The 13,675-nt window shown below is 34.9% G+C and overlaps 1 protein-coding gene across 1 annotated transcript in view; it reads right to left on the bottom strand.

Moving 5' to 3' along the window:
* Col4a5 (collagen type IV alpha 5 chain) overlaps positions 1-13,675 on the bottom strand; it is a 152,186-nt gene that overhangs the window by 35,685 nt on the left and 102,826 nt on the right. Inside the window, exons 30-34 of the mRNA XM_051178007.1 lie at positions 8,163-8,276; positions 5,386-5,553; positions 4,101-4,190; positions 3,535-3,684; positions 1,099-1,197 (exon numbers count right to left, since the gene is read on the bottom strand). Of these exons, the coding sequence (XP_051033964.1) occupies positions 1,099-1,197; positions 3,535-3,684; positions 4,101-4,190; positions 5,386-5,553; positions 8,163-8,276 (621 nt within the window). The remainder of the gene's footprint in view (positions 1-1,098; positions 1,198-3,534; positions 3,685-4,100; positions 4,191-5,385; positions 5,554-8,162; positions 8,277-13,675) is intronic.

A 13,675-nucleotide genomic window follows, 5' to 3' on the forward strand; every position in this document is an offset into this window, starting at 1 on the left:
TGTTTAAATTCAACTTCATAGAAATAAAGGTCATTTTACCCAAGCACCTTGGTTCTTCTCCTAAAACAATTCCACGTATTATAAATATATATGCACACACATATTAATATAATCCCTTATATAACTCCATATATGTATGTTTTGTGTTCTCACAGGCAAATCCAATATATAATGTTCAATAAAACTTAGGCCATGGGTCTTTGTAATAACAGAGCCACACTCTAATTAGGCCAGAAAGATATAAGGGTTGGTGTTTTGATGGAGAGATGCTGCATTGACCTGAATGTGTTTGAGGATTCTACTTAGAACATCACAGGTGCTTAAGCTGTGTGATGTCACCTACATGTTTGCCAGTGCCACAATATATGTGGTTTTCTGGTTCTTTCACAGATGACTTCTAGCTTTGAGAAGAGAATGCAGAAGATGTTGGGAAGAAATCAGGAGAGAATCCATCTTTCTCAATCTGTCAGATAATGTGGTGTGAATTTGATGACAAATGGCTTTTAGGGCTCTTCTAAGAGGATAAAGAATAGCTGCTTTTTATTTCCTGAGGGCCCAAACTAAAATCAAACAGCTGACAGTTTTATGAGAAGACAGTAGCTAAGGCAAACTACTCACTGTAAGAATGTTTGTGCTGTAATGGACTACAAAGTGCCTGGGAAACTTTCTTCCTTAGAAATTTAAAAAAGTAAACATTTTAATCATCTTTTGAAATTGCAGGATGTTTGACTTGTCTGATGACAACAAACAAACAACAACAAAAACAACTGAAACAGATGACTTATTCAAGCTCCTACCTGATGTGTTATTTATATGTTGGAGTGTCTATCTGTAGTAAAATATAGCACCTTACTTGTAACATGGTTCTACATACAGTCAGCTGTGAGAAAACTATGAATAAGAATAGGCAAAATATATTATTGTCTGTTGAAACTTGGGTTAAATGTCAACAATTTTGTCAAGCCTCACTGCACTTATACAAGATCCAAATCATCACTTATACAAGATCCAAATCATCACTAAGCATGCTATGGTTACAATTACTTTTCTGGGGATTACTGCCAGCTGTCAAATGCCACTGTGGTCTACCTTACATACCCGGTAGTCCTGGTGACCCAGGTTGTCCACTCAGTCCAGGTTGTCCTGGGTCTCCAGGTAAACCCGGGTAGCCTTTTGGTCCTGAGAGTCCAGGAATACCTTCCAAGGATGACAAGTTAAGCATAAAAAACCAAGTTAGGCTAATTATTATTAACAAATTAATTTGCAAAAAAAATGACTGTTTAAGTATTGCAGGATATGTAAGTGAAAAGAAGAAACTGGTAATTCTCTCTTTCTCTCCCTCTCTTTCTCTCTCTCGTGTGTGTTGTGAGATTGCTGTACTTGAACCATTTCTCTAATTCTGTGCTCTATGACAAAAGCTCATTTTTCATATAGTGCACTTGATTTCCCAAATCAAGATGACAAAATTTCCTAGGACAAATGAGAATGAAAATATATTCAAAACAAATGCAGCAGAAAGCAACTTTTAAGATGATGCCTAGGGAAGAAAAGATGGATAAAAACCATCTCTCACATAGTGCTTTGGAAGATAAGGATGCTCTTCAGGGTGTCTGCCATATTTTGGTAATAATTTAGCTAACTTTCTTAGAATTTGTACTGGTGGTTGTGGAACATCTTTGTCTCTAACATGGTACAGATAAGGATCATGAATTATGAAGATGCCCCTGGAGAGAGATTAGGTATGTAGCTCAGTGGGAACTTGCCCTTTAGTTTCTCCAATTTTTACTATATCTCACCAAGAAAGTTAGACCAGTCAAAATTCAACTTCCTCTTTGTTCCCTACTGTCTCAAACTATTTCATCATTAGTTATCCTACAGTAGATGTTAAGCATATTTTCCCATTCTTATAATTGAGAAAGCATGGTTAAAAAATAAGTCACATAAGATAATAACTCCAGGAGCTGGTGAAATTGCTCAGTGGCTAAAAGAACATGCCACCAAGCCTGAACTGAAGATCTGAGTTCACAGAGTAGAGCAGGAGAACTCACTCATGTAGTTGTCCTCTGACATTTACATGGCAATTGTAGCATATCAATCAATCAATCAATCAAGCAATCAGTAAGAACCTGATTTTTAAAAGAGATATCTATGAAAGACATTTCATTTTAGTCATCCTAAAATTTACATGTTCCTGCCTTTTTGGGTACTCTCTGAAAAGCTCCAATAGAAGACATAATTTTAAAGGTAATTTTTCATCAAATCATGCTCATGACATTTGTTTACACACACATACATACATGTACAACTGACAATATTAATAAAACACAAAAGAATTGCAAATGTACTAAAAGCTACCAATTAATGACTAATATTAAATTTTCATAATGTTTAAACTGTTAGGAGCCTTCTCATTATGTATATTTATGTTTTGTGGTAGTTTTGATATACATCTATAGAAAGAAACCAATAGTTTTATAATTTGAAACCTTTATACTATTCACCATCATTTGGTTTCAAGGAGAAAAAAAATCTAAAGGACAACCACATTTCCTAAATCACAAATACTTTCCCCAAATTATCGTGGTTATATATAATTTTCTCTCTTCTACACTTCTGTGGCACTTCTGGAAACCTGAGGGTAGTTATTTAAGTCTGTTTTGTTTATGAGTATACTTATTATGTATTTATGTATATACACATACATAGGTTTGTTGGCACATGTGTGTTTGTAGCTACACATAGAGGCCCATAGTTGAACTTGGACGTCTTCATAGATTGTTGGACATTTTGTTTATTGAGGACAGGTCTCTCATTGAACTCAAAGGTCTCCCAGAGTTCTTCTGTCTTTGCCTCAAAAGTGTTAGTATTACTAGCATGTGCCAGTTTTGCTTTTATATGGGTTCCAGGGATCCAAATTTCAGTTTCATGCATGCATAACAAAAACTCAATTCACTGAACCACCTCCCCAGGTCCAAATCTTTTTAAAAAAATCCTATAGCTCATGACAGGGAAACGATAAAGAAAATATTCAAGCAGAAAGCTAATCAATGAAAGATCATGGTTCAAATGAAATACTCACTACCAAGATGTTATGTATCTAATGGATTTGCTGAATCCAAGTTACTTCTCTGATATTTAAAACAAAATATCAGTGGCCAGGCAAGACAGCACAGTAGGGACTGGTGCTTTGTGTAAAGCCCAATAAACTGAGTTCAATTTCTGGAATTCACAACGTGGATGAAGGGAACTAACTGCCAAAAGTTGTTCTTTGACTCATGCACATTCAGTCACAAACACACACACACACACACACACACACACACACACACACACACAAATAAATAAATAAACAAATATATACATACACAGATACATAAATGGATAAATATGTGTAAAATCAATCTTCAGAGACTGGGTATATGGTATCGTGAAAGAGTGTGTGTTAGCATCCACATGGGACCGTGTTTATTATCCCCCAAATTAAACTTCACATATGCAAAAAGAATGTATTTGTTAATCCATCCATTCACTTACCTGGTAAGCCAGGCTCACCCTTCTCTCCTTTTGATCCCAGGAAATCTGGATCCATTGGTGCAGGAGGACCAGGAAGTCCAGGTTCTCCTTTACTACCTTTTTCTCCTGCAGGGCCAGGAAGACCTGGCTGACCTTGCATGCCATCATCACCTAAAATCAACAAAGCACACCAAATTTGCCCATCCATAATTAATGCATGTAAAACTATCACTTGTTTCATAATTAGGTAGTCTTCTAAGCACTCAAAACATTGATGTACCTTGATGTCTGTCAATGAATGACTTGAGTATATACATATTTACAAAGCCAGGTAATAATCTCTCTGCTCTCTAGAATTCTTGGATAATTAGTAAAGGACTACCATGGGCTAAGTATTCACAATGTTTCAGGTATACAGATCAGGTTTGTCATCAAACTGAAAACAAGACTTTTTAATTGACACATCACAAAGAAATAAAACACTAGGTACTGATGGTTTTAAAATAGGAAAAACAAAACTTATATTAACAGAACACAATGTTTAAATTCCTTGTCATATACAACTCTCAGTCAACTCCAATTCTTACCTTTAAGACCAGGAGCACCACTCCTGCCAGGAATTCCCAAAGGTCCAGGCGGGCCTGGAGGTCCCATGATACCTATTTCTCCTTTGGCACCTTTGGAGAATATATATCAGTTAGCAACTTTTGTGTTTTTGGACTTTGGAAAGCCTCTCTCTCCATCTCTATCTTTCTCTGAATCTCTGTTTATTTCTCTCCCCCTCTCCCTCTCCCATTCCATTCTGCTTGCTCTCCCTCCCCCATCTTTCCAAGAAGCTCATGTTTACTTTTATTTTACATGGTATGTGTGTTGTGGATAAATGTATCTGTGCACGATGTGCATGCAGTACCAGCATAGGCCAGAAGAGGGCACTGGGTCTCCTGGGACTGGAGTTAACAGACAAAGTGAGAATGTAGGTGCTGGGACTCCATCCCTAGTTCTCTAGAAGAGCAGCCAGTGCTTTTAACCACTGAGCTATCTCTCCAGGACCTCATTTTTCTCTCATGAAATTATTTCTTTGTGAAACCAGTTGCAATGGGGAATGCTACAATGAGAAGAGGAATTATGAATGATTAGATGTCACATGAGCTAAAAAAAAAAATCCAATCATTTTGTTTGAGTCACATGAATCACATAAGATGATCCAGCAAATTCACTCCCCCCCCCACCCTTGATTTCTGACACACAGAATCTTAAGGAAAATGTTTGGAAAGTTGCTTTAAACAATCACATTTTGCATCATTCATTATATAGCAATTTATAACTGGTACTCTCACACAGAATAAGCAATGGCAATTAATGTAATTAGTAGGGCTCAGGCCTGTAAGAAATGATATTTCAGTAAGGGCTAAGCTGCCCATAGTAAGGCATAATGATGTAAATGGTAGGGGGTTTGTTGATTTGCCTATTTCTTAAATGTCATATTCGTCATTTAGGCTATGAATAATTGATCCAGAACACACGAAGAGTATTGCTTTGAAGAATGTGTGAGTACAAATATGCAGGAAAGCTAGGTAAGGTTGGTTAATACCTAGAATGACTATTATTATGCCTAGTTGACTTGATGTGGAAAATGCTACAATTTTTTTTTAAAATGTCATTTTGAGTTAGGGTGCAGATTGCTGTAAATAGTGTGGTGATTGTGCCATGGCTGAGTATAGTGCAAACAGCAAACTGAGTTTCTAATTTTCATACGCTTAACACTCTTCCTTAATAATGTCAATTTGTAAAATGCCATATGAAAATTGTTTGTCAGAGTCATGTTAGTATTATTTTCATTGATCCCCAATCAGAAAAATTATTAAACATTACCTGGGAATCCAGGGACACCTGCTTTTCCTGGGAGACCAGGTGATCCTGGGGGTCCTACAAGACCAGGGGTTCCAGGGAGTCCTGGACTACCTCTTTCTCCTGGGGGTCCTGGAACATCAAACCCAGGAGGTCCTGGGTCTCCCTTTTCTCCTGGTATTCCATGTAAACCTAGTTAACAAAACATTATCATTAGTAAGTATTGAAGCAGTTTCTAAATGATGGATTTAGTTATTTTTCTTATAAAAAAGTGATAGGATCTGTATATGATAAACTATGATAAACCTAAGAGAGCACATTAGAGAGATTTTGGTATTGTACATGTAAAAATGACTAAAGAAAATCAAACTTCCACATTTCAAATCACATTTATTTAAGATTTCTTAAAAATTATTTTTGGTAAAACAAAATTTTGAAGAAATTCCTAGTTCATCGTTGACTAACTTTTTAATAAAGCACAAAAGCCCTAAAGCAATGAAATAAGAGCCTAGATTTTGGTTAAAATAAGAGCCTAGTTTTTTGGTTATAGTATTCAATAAATAGGATCATAGCAGTAAATCGTTATAGAATTTTCTGAATGCATATTCTTCAATGTTTATCTCATTGTAGATTGTTAACAACTTATGATTTGTCACTGAACCACTGACCACAGTTGGATTTTCACTGTCCCATTATTTGATAACTACAGGGGTCAGCATAATAGGCATCAATTATTACTACATACTATGCTGACCCCTCTAAATAATTATCAATTAAGTCAATTTAGTATAGTTTGATCTTGGTTTTATCTTAAATGTTGTTTAAATAATATGATACTATCAATTCTGATTATTTTGTATGACATTTTCTATTGCAAAATGAAACAAGTATATTATATAAGCTGCTGTCGAACACAATAACCCAGGTTATGGCAGTATTCTTGCTGATCAACTTACTATTTAAGTATCTAGATAATTTAAAGTGGGTGAAGTTAATATTCTACTGTGGTGATGATAATAAAATTTACCTTAAAAATGAATATGTTTCATCCATAATAAAAATTGTGACTTGAAAACTTATATATTGAGAAAGCTTTGAATAATTTTTCATGCTAACTTTGGTTAACTGCTGAATACTATTAGTTTAGATATTAAGGTCTATGGCCAAGGAAAAATTTACAAGCAAGTATATGAAAATAAATTAAAATGTATTAACTTGCACTGTTCTGATCCTATGCAGACTTTATGGTCAATATATGTATACATGCTGCTGGGGAGGGAGGCAAGTGGTACATAAATAGACTATTAGATGGTTTAATAAATAAAACAATTGAAAGGTATTAGCTCTAGTTAAAAAGGAGTATGTATTAAAATATTGTATTTTTTTATTTTCTTACATGGTCCTTTTTAAATTATTAACATTTTTCATGTTTAAATTTAAATTAGAAACAATCTTATTTTATATATCATTCCCAGTTCCCTCTCCATCACTTATTAAAATCTTGTATTTTATTAAGATACTTATTAATGATGCTTTATTTTCTTTCAGCTGTGATGCATGAATTCAAAATGCTTCTATACAGTCACGCATTTTTCCAAGAAACAATAAAACACAACAGAAGTAATAAATTCATTTTATCTTTCTTTGTGAAATAGCAGGTGAAGTCTGTATCGGCCAAAAGTAAAAATACTTTTTTTCTTCAAGATCTCACAGCTATTTGTGTTGGGCAGTGTTTTTTCCATGAATGATGAAGCATCTATTTATAGCAACTCTGTTCAAAGCATGACTCCAAGTTGTTTTCTTTCTTTCTTTTTTTTTAATATTTCAATCAGTAACAACATCTCATGTCAGGGGCCATAAAAAAGGTACAATGTGCGTACAAATTGATTTTTAAAATAGTACATGAATAAAAATAGTCTTTATGGGCATTTTATATTGTTAACCACTGTTTTGAAATTTTCAATGACAATATATCCAGTGTCATTTAAGGTCAGAAAATAGGTCTCTATGTTCAAAAGAATTACATGTACATCTTAATTGTGCTCAACTTTCTAATATGTTCATGTGAATTAAAAAGTTAGATGTTTATATTTGTGTTAATTTTAGGAACTATTTTAAAATACCAAAATGCAGAATTGATGATGGCCCTTACTATACCCGAGCAAACAGAAAATATGAATTCATTCAGAATCCACATTTTGTTTAGACTCTCATATAAATACAGAAGAGTCATATAATTTATCAATAGAGGCAAAACCACTAGGCTACATATTCACAAAATCTTTCTGAGTATCCATTGTTTTAAAATAAAAACTTAGTGTTGTCAGTTATAAAATTATTCCTAATCTAGGAGGAAAAAGGAGGGAGAAGGGGATCAAATAAAAAGAAACAAAAGACCTTTGATATATTTTTACAGAACTTTCTTGTGAACTCTCAGTATGATTTTTATATGCTAATAATGTGAAGAAGTTCTACATGCAAGTCTTGCCTATTACTGCATTATCGCTATTCTGGTCTGAAATAATCAACACTAACATTTAGAGGTTTATGTTTCTAAAACTGTATTGTTCAATGATTATATGTTAATGCTAACTGTGTAATTATCTAATTGTGCTATTAGAAATGGATTTTAGGTGAACAGAGGGGAAACATCAAGCATTAAATTAGCTCTTATGCTGTGATCTATAATTCACACTTTTATAAAATTATATGCATATACAGATTACTTCTTGAATCACTTTGCTAAAAGACAGTCATATACACTGCAAGTCCTATAAGAGGCACATTTACTGTCATCTTACCAGGTTGGCCTATTGGTCCTGGAGTTCCTGGTGGTCCTGGTGGTCCCTGAATACCAATTCCTGGCAGCCCAGGAGGCCCTATTGGGCCAGGTTGTCCATTTGATCCAACATCACCTTATTAAAAAGAATACAGTTTACATATTAAAACAACATCCCCCATTTTTCTTTATTCTTTTCTCATATATTATATCCCAACCATAGTTTCTCCTTCTCCTCTCCTCCCAGTGCCCCCAACTCCCCATCCCCCAAATCCACAGCTCTTCTGTTTCCCTTCAGAAAAGAGCAGGCCTTCCAATGATATCAACCAAACACGGCATAACAAGCTGCAATAAGATTAGTTTATCCAGGAAGAAAAGTAAAAGTAAGTACCCAAAGCAGAAATCCTATTAATAATTAGACTCTTATTTAACACAAGACAAATCCAGCACCTGTCTTAACATCTCAAAATGCACAAAAGGTTCTAACCTATACTTTCTTACTATCTCTAATTCATAATGGGTAACTCTTTAAGAAAATATAATTTTAATCACTTTCACTTTAAGCAGCTAAATGTCACATCTACCTTAGCTTAAGCTTCTCCCCATATTGCCTAAACTATTTTAACATTAGAACATTTACTCTCGGCATTTCCTATCATTTACACTTTTTCAAAATTATTTTATATATTGAAATTTGACTAGAGCCTATTGAGGAAGAGGGGGTGGAATGATGTAAGAGCCAGAAGTCAGGAAGGACTCCAGAAAATCAATGTCTTCTGCACATGACAGGATGGCTGCACTTAGGGACTCCACAGCAGCTATTGCCTGCACAAGATCAAAACAGTGGGCATTCCTGAATAGAGTGGGGAGGTTCTCATGCGCCATCATCCTTAGTTGAGGAGCTACTGACAGTTGACTGCTTCTGGGGAAAGGAAAGTCAGTTTGCTTTAAGGATGTGGCCCTTGGATGTTGTTCATGTTCTGGTGGACTCATAAGTATATGGGCAGCACAAGTTGGGGGTATTTCTCTTTTAAAGGGGACACAAAGTTGGGAGGTATGAAGAGATGAAGAATGGATCTTTTTGTTTGTTTGTTTGTTTTAGACATAAATCTGTTGGCCAGTTACTAGCATTTCTTATTGGCTAGCTCTGTCTTAAATATTAATCCATTTATATTAATCTAAGTGCTTCCACATGGTCTTATCTTACCAGAGAGAGGGTCTGGACCTTCTTCTCTCAAGTCCCTACATCTTGACTCTCCTCTGCTACATCTCCCAGAATCCTCCTTGTCTACTACTTCCACCTATCTTGCCTTACTATTTGCCAACAGTGGTTTATTCATTAACCAATAAGAGAAACATATTTACAGAATGACATCTCCCATTATCTCTTCTTTTCTGTCTAAATAAAAAGAAGGGTTTTTAACTTCAACATAGTAAAATATATAACAAAACAGTTGTCAAATAAGAACCAAAGTTAATAATATTCAGTTCATTATCATTTAGCAAGATTTAAAGAAAATATTTTATCCTATCCTATTTTTGTGAGTCTAAAGTCTTCTATGTAACTTATCTTTAATACCAACTAAGGAAAACTATAACCATAACTATTTGTCTTCATCTCTATCAAGGACCACATAAGGATAATATATAAACTCTAGAAATGACAGACATCTTGCTGCCTGGTCAGTGACCCGAAGTTCTTCTGTAATGTTCCATCTTTAGCCTATAGGCCATAGTGTGGTCTTGCAGACTCCTCAGCACAGCAGGAAACTTTAAACTGTCCACCTGTATTGGCAGTTTGTCAGTCACTTTTCTCTCTGTCCTGTAGACTGTCTGGTTCCATGAAGCAGGAACCCTGTAGCAATGTCCATCTTGTTTCAGTAGTCACTTTTCTGTGGGTCCTGCACACCCGGTTTATATAGCATAAAGTCACATAGTCCAGACAAGATTAGTATCTTGCCCAAATGGCTAGTCTTGCCATCTTGGAGGCAAACTCCATAATGAGTTTCTTTGATGTCCATCTTCCTTTCTGATGCTGGTGGTGTTGCCAGGAGCAGTTGTGCCTCACTGTTAAGAAAAACCTTAAACCATTTTAAATGCCATAGAAGAATGGATCTTGAAGGAGTTACAGGCAGGAGTGAGAAACCTACACAGTATGTATGACTTTTGAAAGAATGAATGAAGACATTGTACTTATAAAAAAACCTGCTCTTTCATTGCATCCTTGGATGAGTTTTGATAAATGTATACAACCATATAACTGCAACTACAATCCAGATTTAGAACTGTCTTAACAGTCCTCAAAAGAACCTGTCATCCATTGTTGATCCTTCTCCACGTGTCAATTTTCTTGAAACTACTGTTCCACTTTATTTATTTCTTGCAAGTTTTCCTTTTCCAGAATGTTGTAAATGCAATCAGGCAGTATATAGCCTCTTGAGTATGTCTTCATTCATTTAATATGATGCATTTGAGATTCATCTATGCTTGTTGTGTATACAGATATCCAATCATTTTAGCACTGTTTGTTGTAAAGATTTATTTCTCTATTGAAATTGACTGAGTAAATTTTTGAAAGATACATGTTGGACTGAGATTTATGTCAGCAGTTAGAGTGTATGTTAAGCATGCTTGCGGTCCTATACTTGATTCCTAACACCACAAATTAAATATTTCATTGTATAAATACATTATATTGTGTTAGCCTTTGTTGCTTGATGGACACTTGGGCTGTTTACAAATCTTGTTGATTATGAATAAAGCTCCTTTGAATGTAGACGTACAGATTTGCATGCGAAGATTCATGTAGTTTTCTTTAGTAAATACTAAAGGATTGTAGTTTAAGAGTGTCTAAGATCACACTTTCTTTTCCAATACACTATCACAAAATTTTCAAAGTGGAAAAAAAAAACTCGCTTTTGGTTCTTATACTGGAAATTGAACTGTTTCGCATTCTAACTAGCTATCTGAAAAACTCATAGTTATGCTACACACTTGGTGGCAGTTTTTCTTGTTCTTGAAGAGAAAGCCAATTCTTATAGTCATGTATCCATCTCATTGTGGTTTGAACCTACATTTTGCAGATGTCTCTATTGAAGATTCTTACATGTACTTGCTTACCATTTAGCTGTCTCTTGGGGTAAAATATAAATATATCTGTTTAAATAGTTGTCAGCGCTTTCCAACTCTTGCTTTTAAATGTGGTAGTTGTTTTCTAACTGTTGAGTATTATGGATCTTTATATATTCTGCTTAAAAATACTCTGCTTGATACATGATGTGAAAATATTTTATTTTAATGAAGTCCAAATTAACAGTCTTCATTTTTATGATTTTTAGTGTCCTATCTAACAGTTTTTGTCTAGGTTATGAACAGAAAAATGCTTATCCCATCCTTTCACTTAAAAGCTAAATTTGACTGATAGATGTGTGCTTCCACTGTCTATGAGCTCAGAACACTTTTTTCTTAACAGATGATGTTTCATATTGACTATCAACTTGACAAGATTGAGATCCAAGCCTGTACACTACACCGTAGTGGATTATTTAGATTAGATTATGGTGAAAAGACCCATCCTAAATGTGACCTACACCATTCAATGGGCTGTGGTTCCTGACCCTGAAAAGGAGAAAGTAAGTCAAGCACTTTCAGCTTTTTGCTTTCCAATTGTAGCTGTGATGAGAACAGCAGCCTTGAGCTCTTCCTGTCATGCCGACCCCTTAATAATGGGCTGTAACCTAGAACTGTGAACCAAAGAAATCCTTCCTGTGTTTCTTTTGTCAGTTATTTTTCACATAATGAGAGAGAGAACAAAAACATTACATAGGCTTAACCAAAAAGAGAAGTTGCAACAAAAATATGTGGTCCACTAAATCTAAATTATGCTACTGTTTGTCTTTTTACAGAAAAGCTTAGGGTGCTTGTATCCTAGAAGCTATTCTGAGATAAAAGTAGAAATGGGGGTTTCAATTGCTTGTTTCATGCACATATACATAATAGTTTTTGTGTTATTTGTTAGAAGGTTTCTTTTTTGATTGTGGGGTTTTGTTTTTTGAAACAGATTTCTCTGTGTAACAGTACTGGCTGTCCTGGAACTAGCTCTGCAGACCAGACTGGCCTCGAACACACAGACATCTGCCTGCCTCTGCCTCCTGAGTGCTGGAAGTAAAGCTTTGCACCACCACCACCTGGCTGATATTTCTCTTTTTCTAGTATCTTTAGCATACAAACTTCATTTTGAGCCACTAGATATGTTTTACTTTAATTTTCACTCAATTAGACATGTTTGCTCATTTTCATAATGATTTCTTCTTTGACTCCTGGTTTATTTATGTACACTGGATATTTTATAAATATGTTATGATTTTCCCAAGCATAATATCTTCCTGGTATAATTTCTTTATTAAATTTTTTTCTGGCATTGACTACTTAATAAATTTATTTTTAATTTTCTAAGGTTTGTTTAATGGCCAAGATTATGCCCTTGCTTATTTAATGTTTGTGCGTAGAAAATAATAGTTTCCTGTTCTTATTGGATGAAATGGGCTACAAATGTCAATGCTGACAATGCTAGCAGAGTGTCAGTGATGCGTATACATGGCAGTCAGTCTGTTGTTTTTCTACCTTGTATTATACATGGAATTTCCAGTTCTTGGACTGAGGATTGAATCTGGGACCTTTCACATACTAGGACAGTTTTCTACTGTAGATCTCTATCTCTAGCTCATATACTTTCAGTATTTTATTTAAAAATACTTTAGAAGAAGACAAAATATTATATATGGGGCCCAAGCAGTGGGCATACGGCCATTCAATGTCCAATTCCTTAATGTTTCTGTGTATTTGAAAATTTTACCATGACATATTTTAAAGAAAAAAAGTTATACTGATAAACCTACTTACTTCCAGCAGGCTAAAAAAAGTCCAGGAAGTTTGTTTGTTTGTTTTTGTTTTGTTTTAGCGTAGTCAAGAAGTGATGGAGAAAACAAGTTCATTCATTCATTGTTGATAGGAATGTAAATGGCACAGATTGAGAGAAATTTCACATTACCTTGAGAGCCTTTTACTTTTTACTGAGAAAATTCATTTTTGTTCCTCTAGCCTACTACTATACCTGCACACATTTGAAATAACACATGTAACATTATTTGTAATCAGAAAAGATAGGCAAAAATCCATCCCAACAAGCAGCAGCTGATAGTATACACATGTAATTCAAAACTAGGCCATTAAATTCTTTTAAATGCTGCCTGCCCTGACATGGAGTGATTCCTAAATTATAATATTATAGAAACCAAACATGTATAAAGGCAAAAGGCAAGTATGTCCCCTGCTTTGACAAACGACAAACGAAGGAAAGAATTCCCTAAGGGCTAGCTAGTATTTTATGTAGAGGAGCAACAAACAGTGAAAAAGAAACTAAACTGAGATTACATATGGGACAGGGAGGAGTAAATGTGGGGAAATAAAGAGAAAGAAATATTTGTCTTCTTGTTTATTTGTTTGCTTTTGAGACAGGTTATTTTGTAGCCCAGG

This window comes from Phodopus roborovskii, unplaced genomic scaffold, assembly GCF_943737965.1.
Source record: "Phodopus roborovskii unplaced genomic scaffold, PHOROB, whole genome shotgun sequence".
Classification (NCBI taxonomy): Eukaryota; Metazoa; Chordata; class Mammalia; order Rodentia; family Cricetidae; genus Phodopus; species Phodopus roborovskii.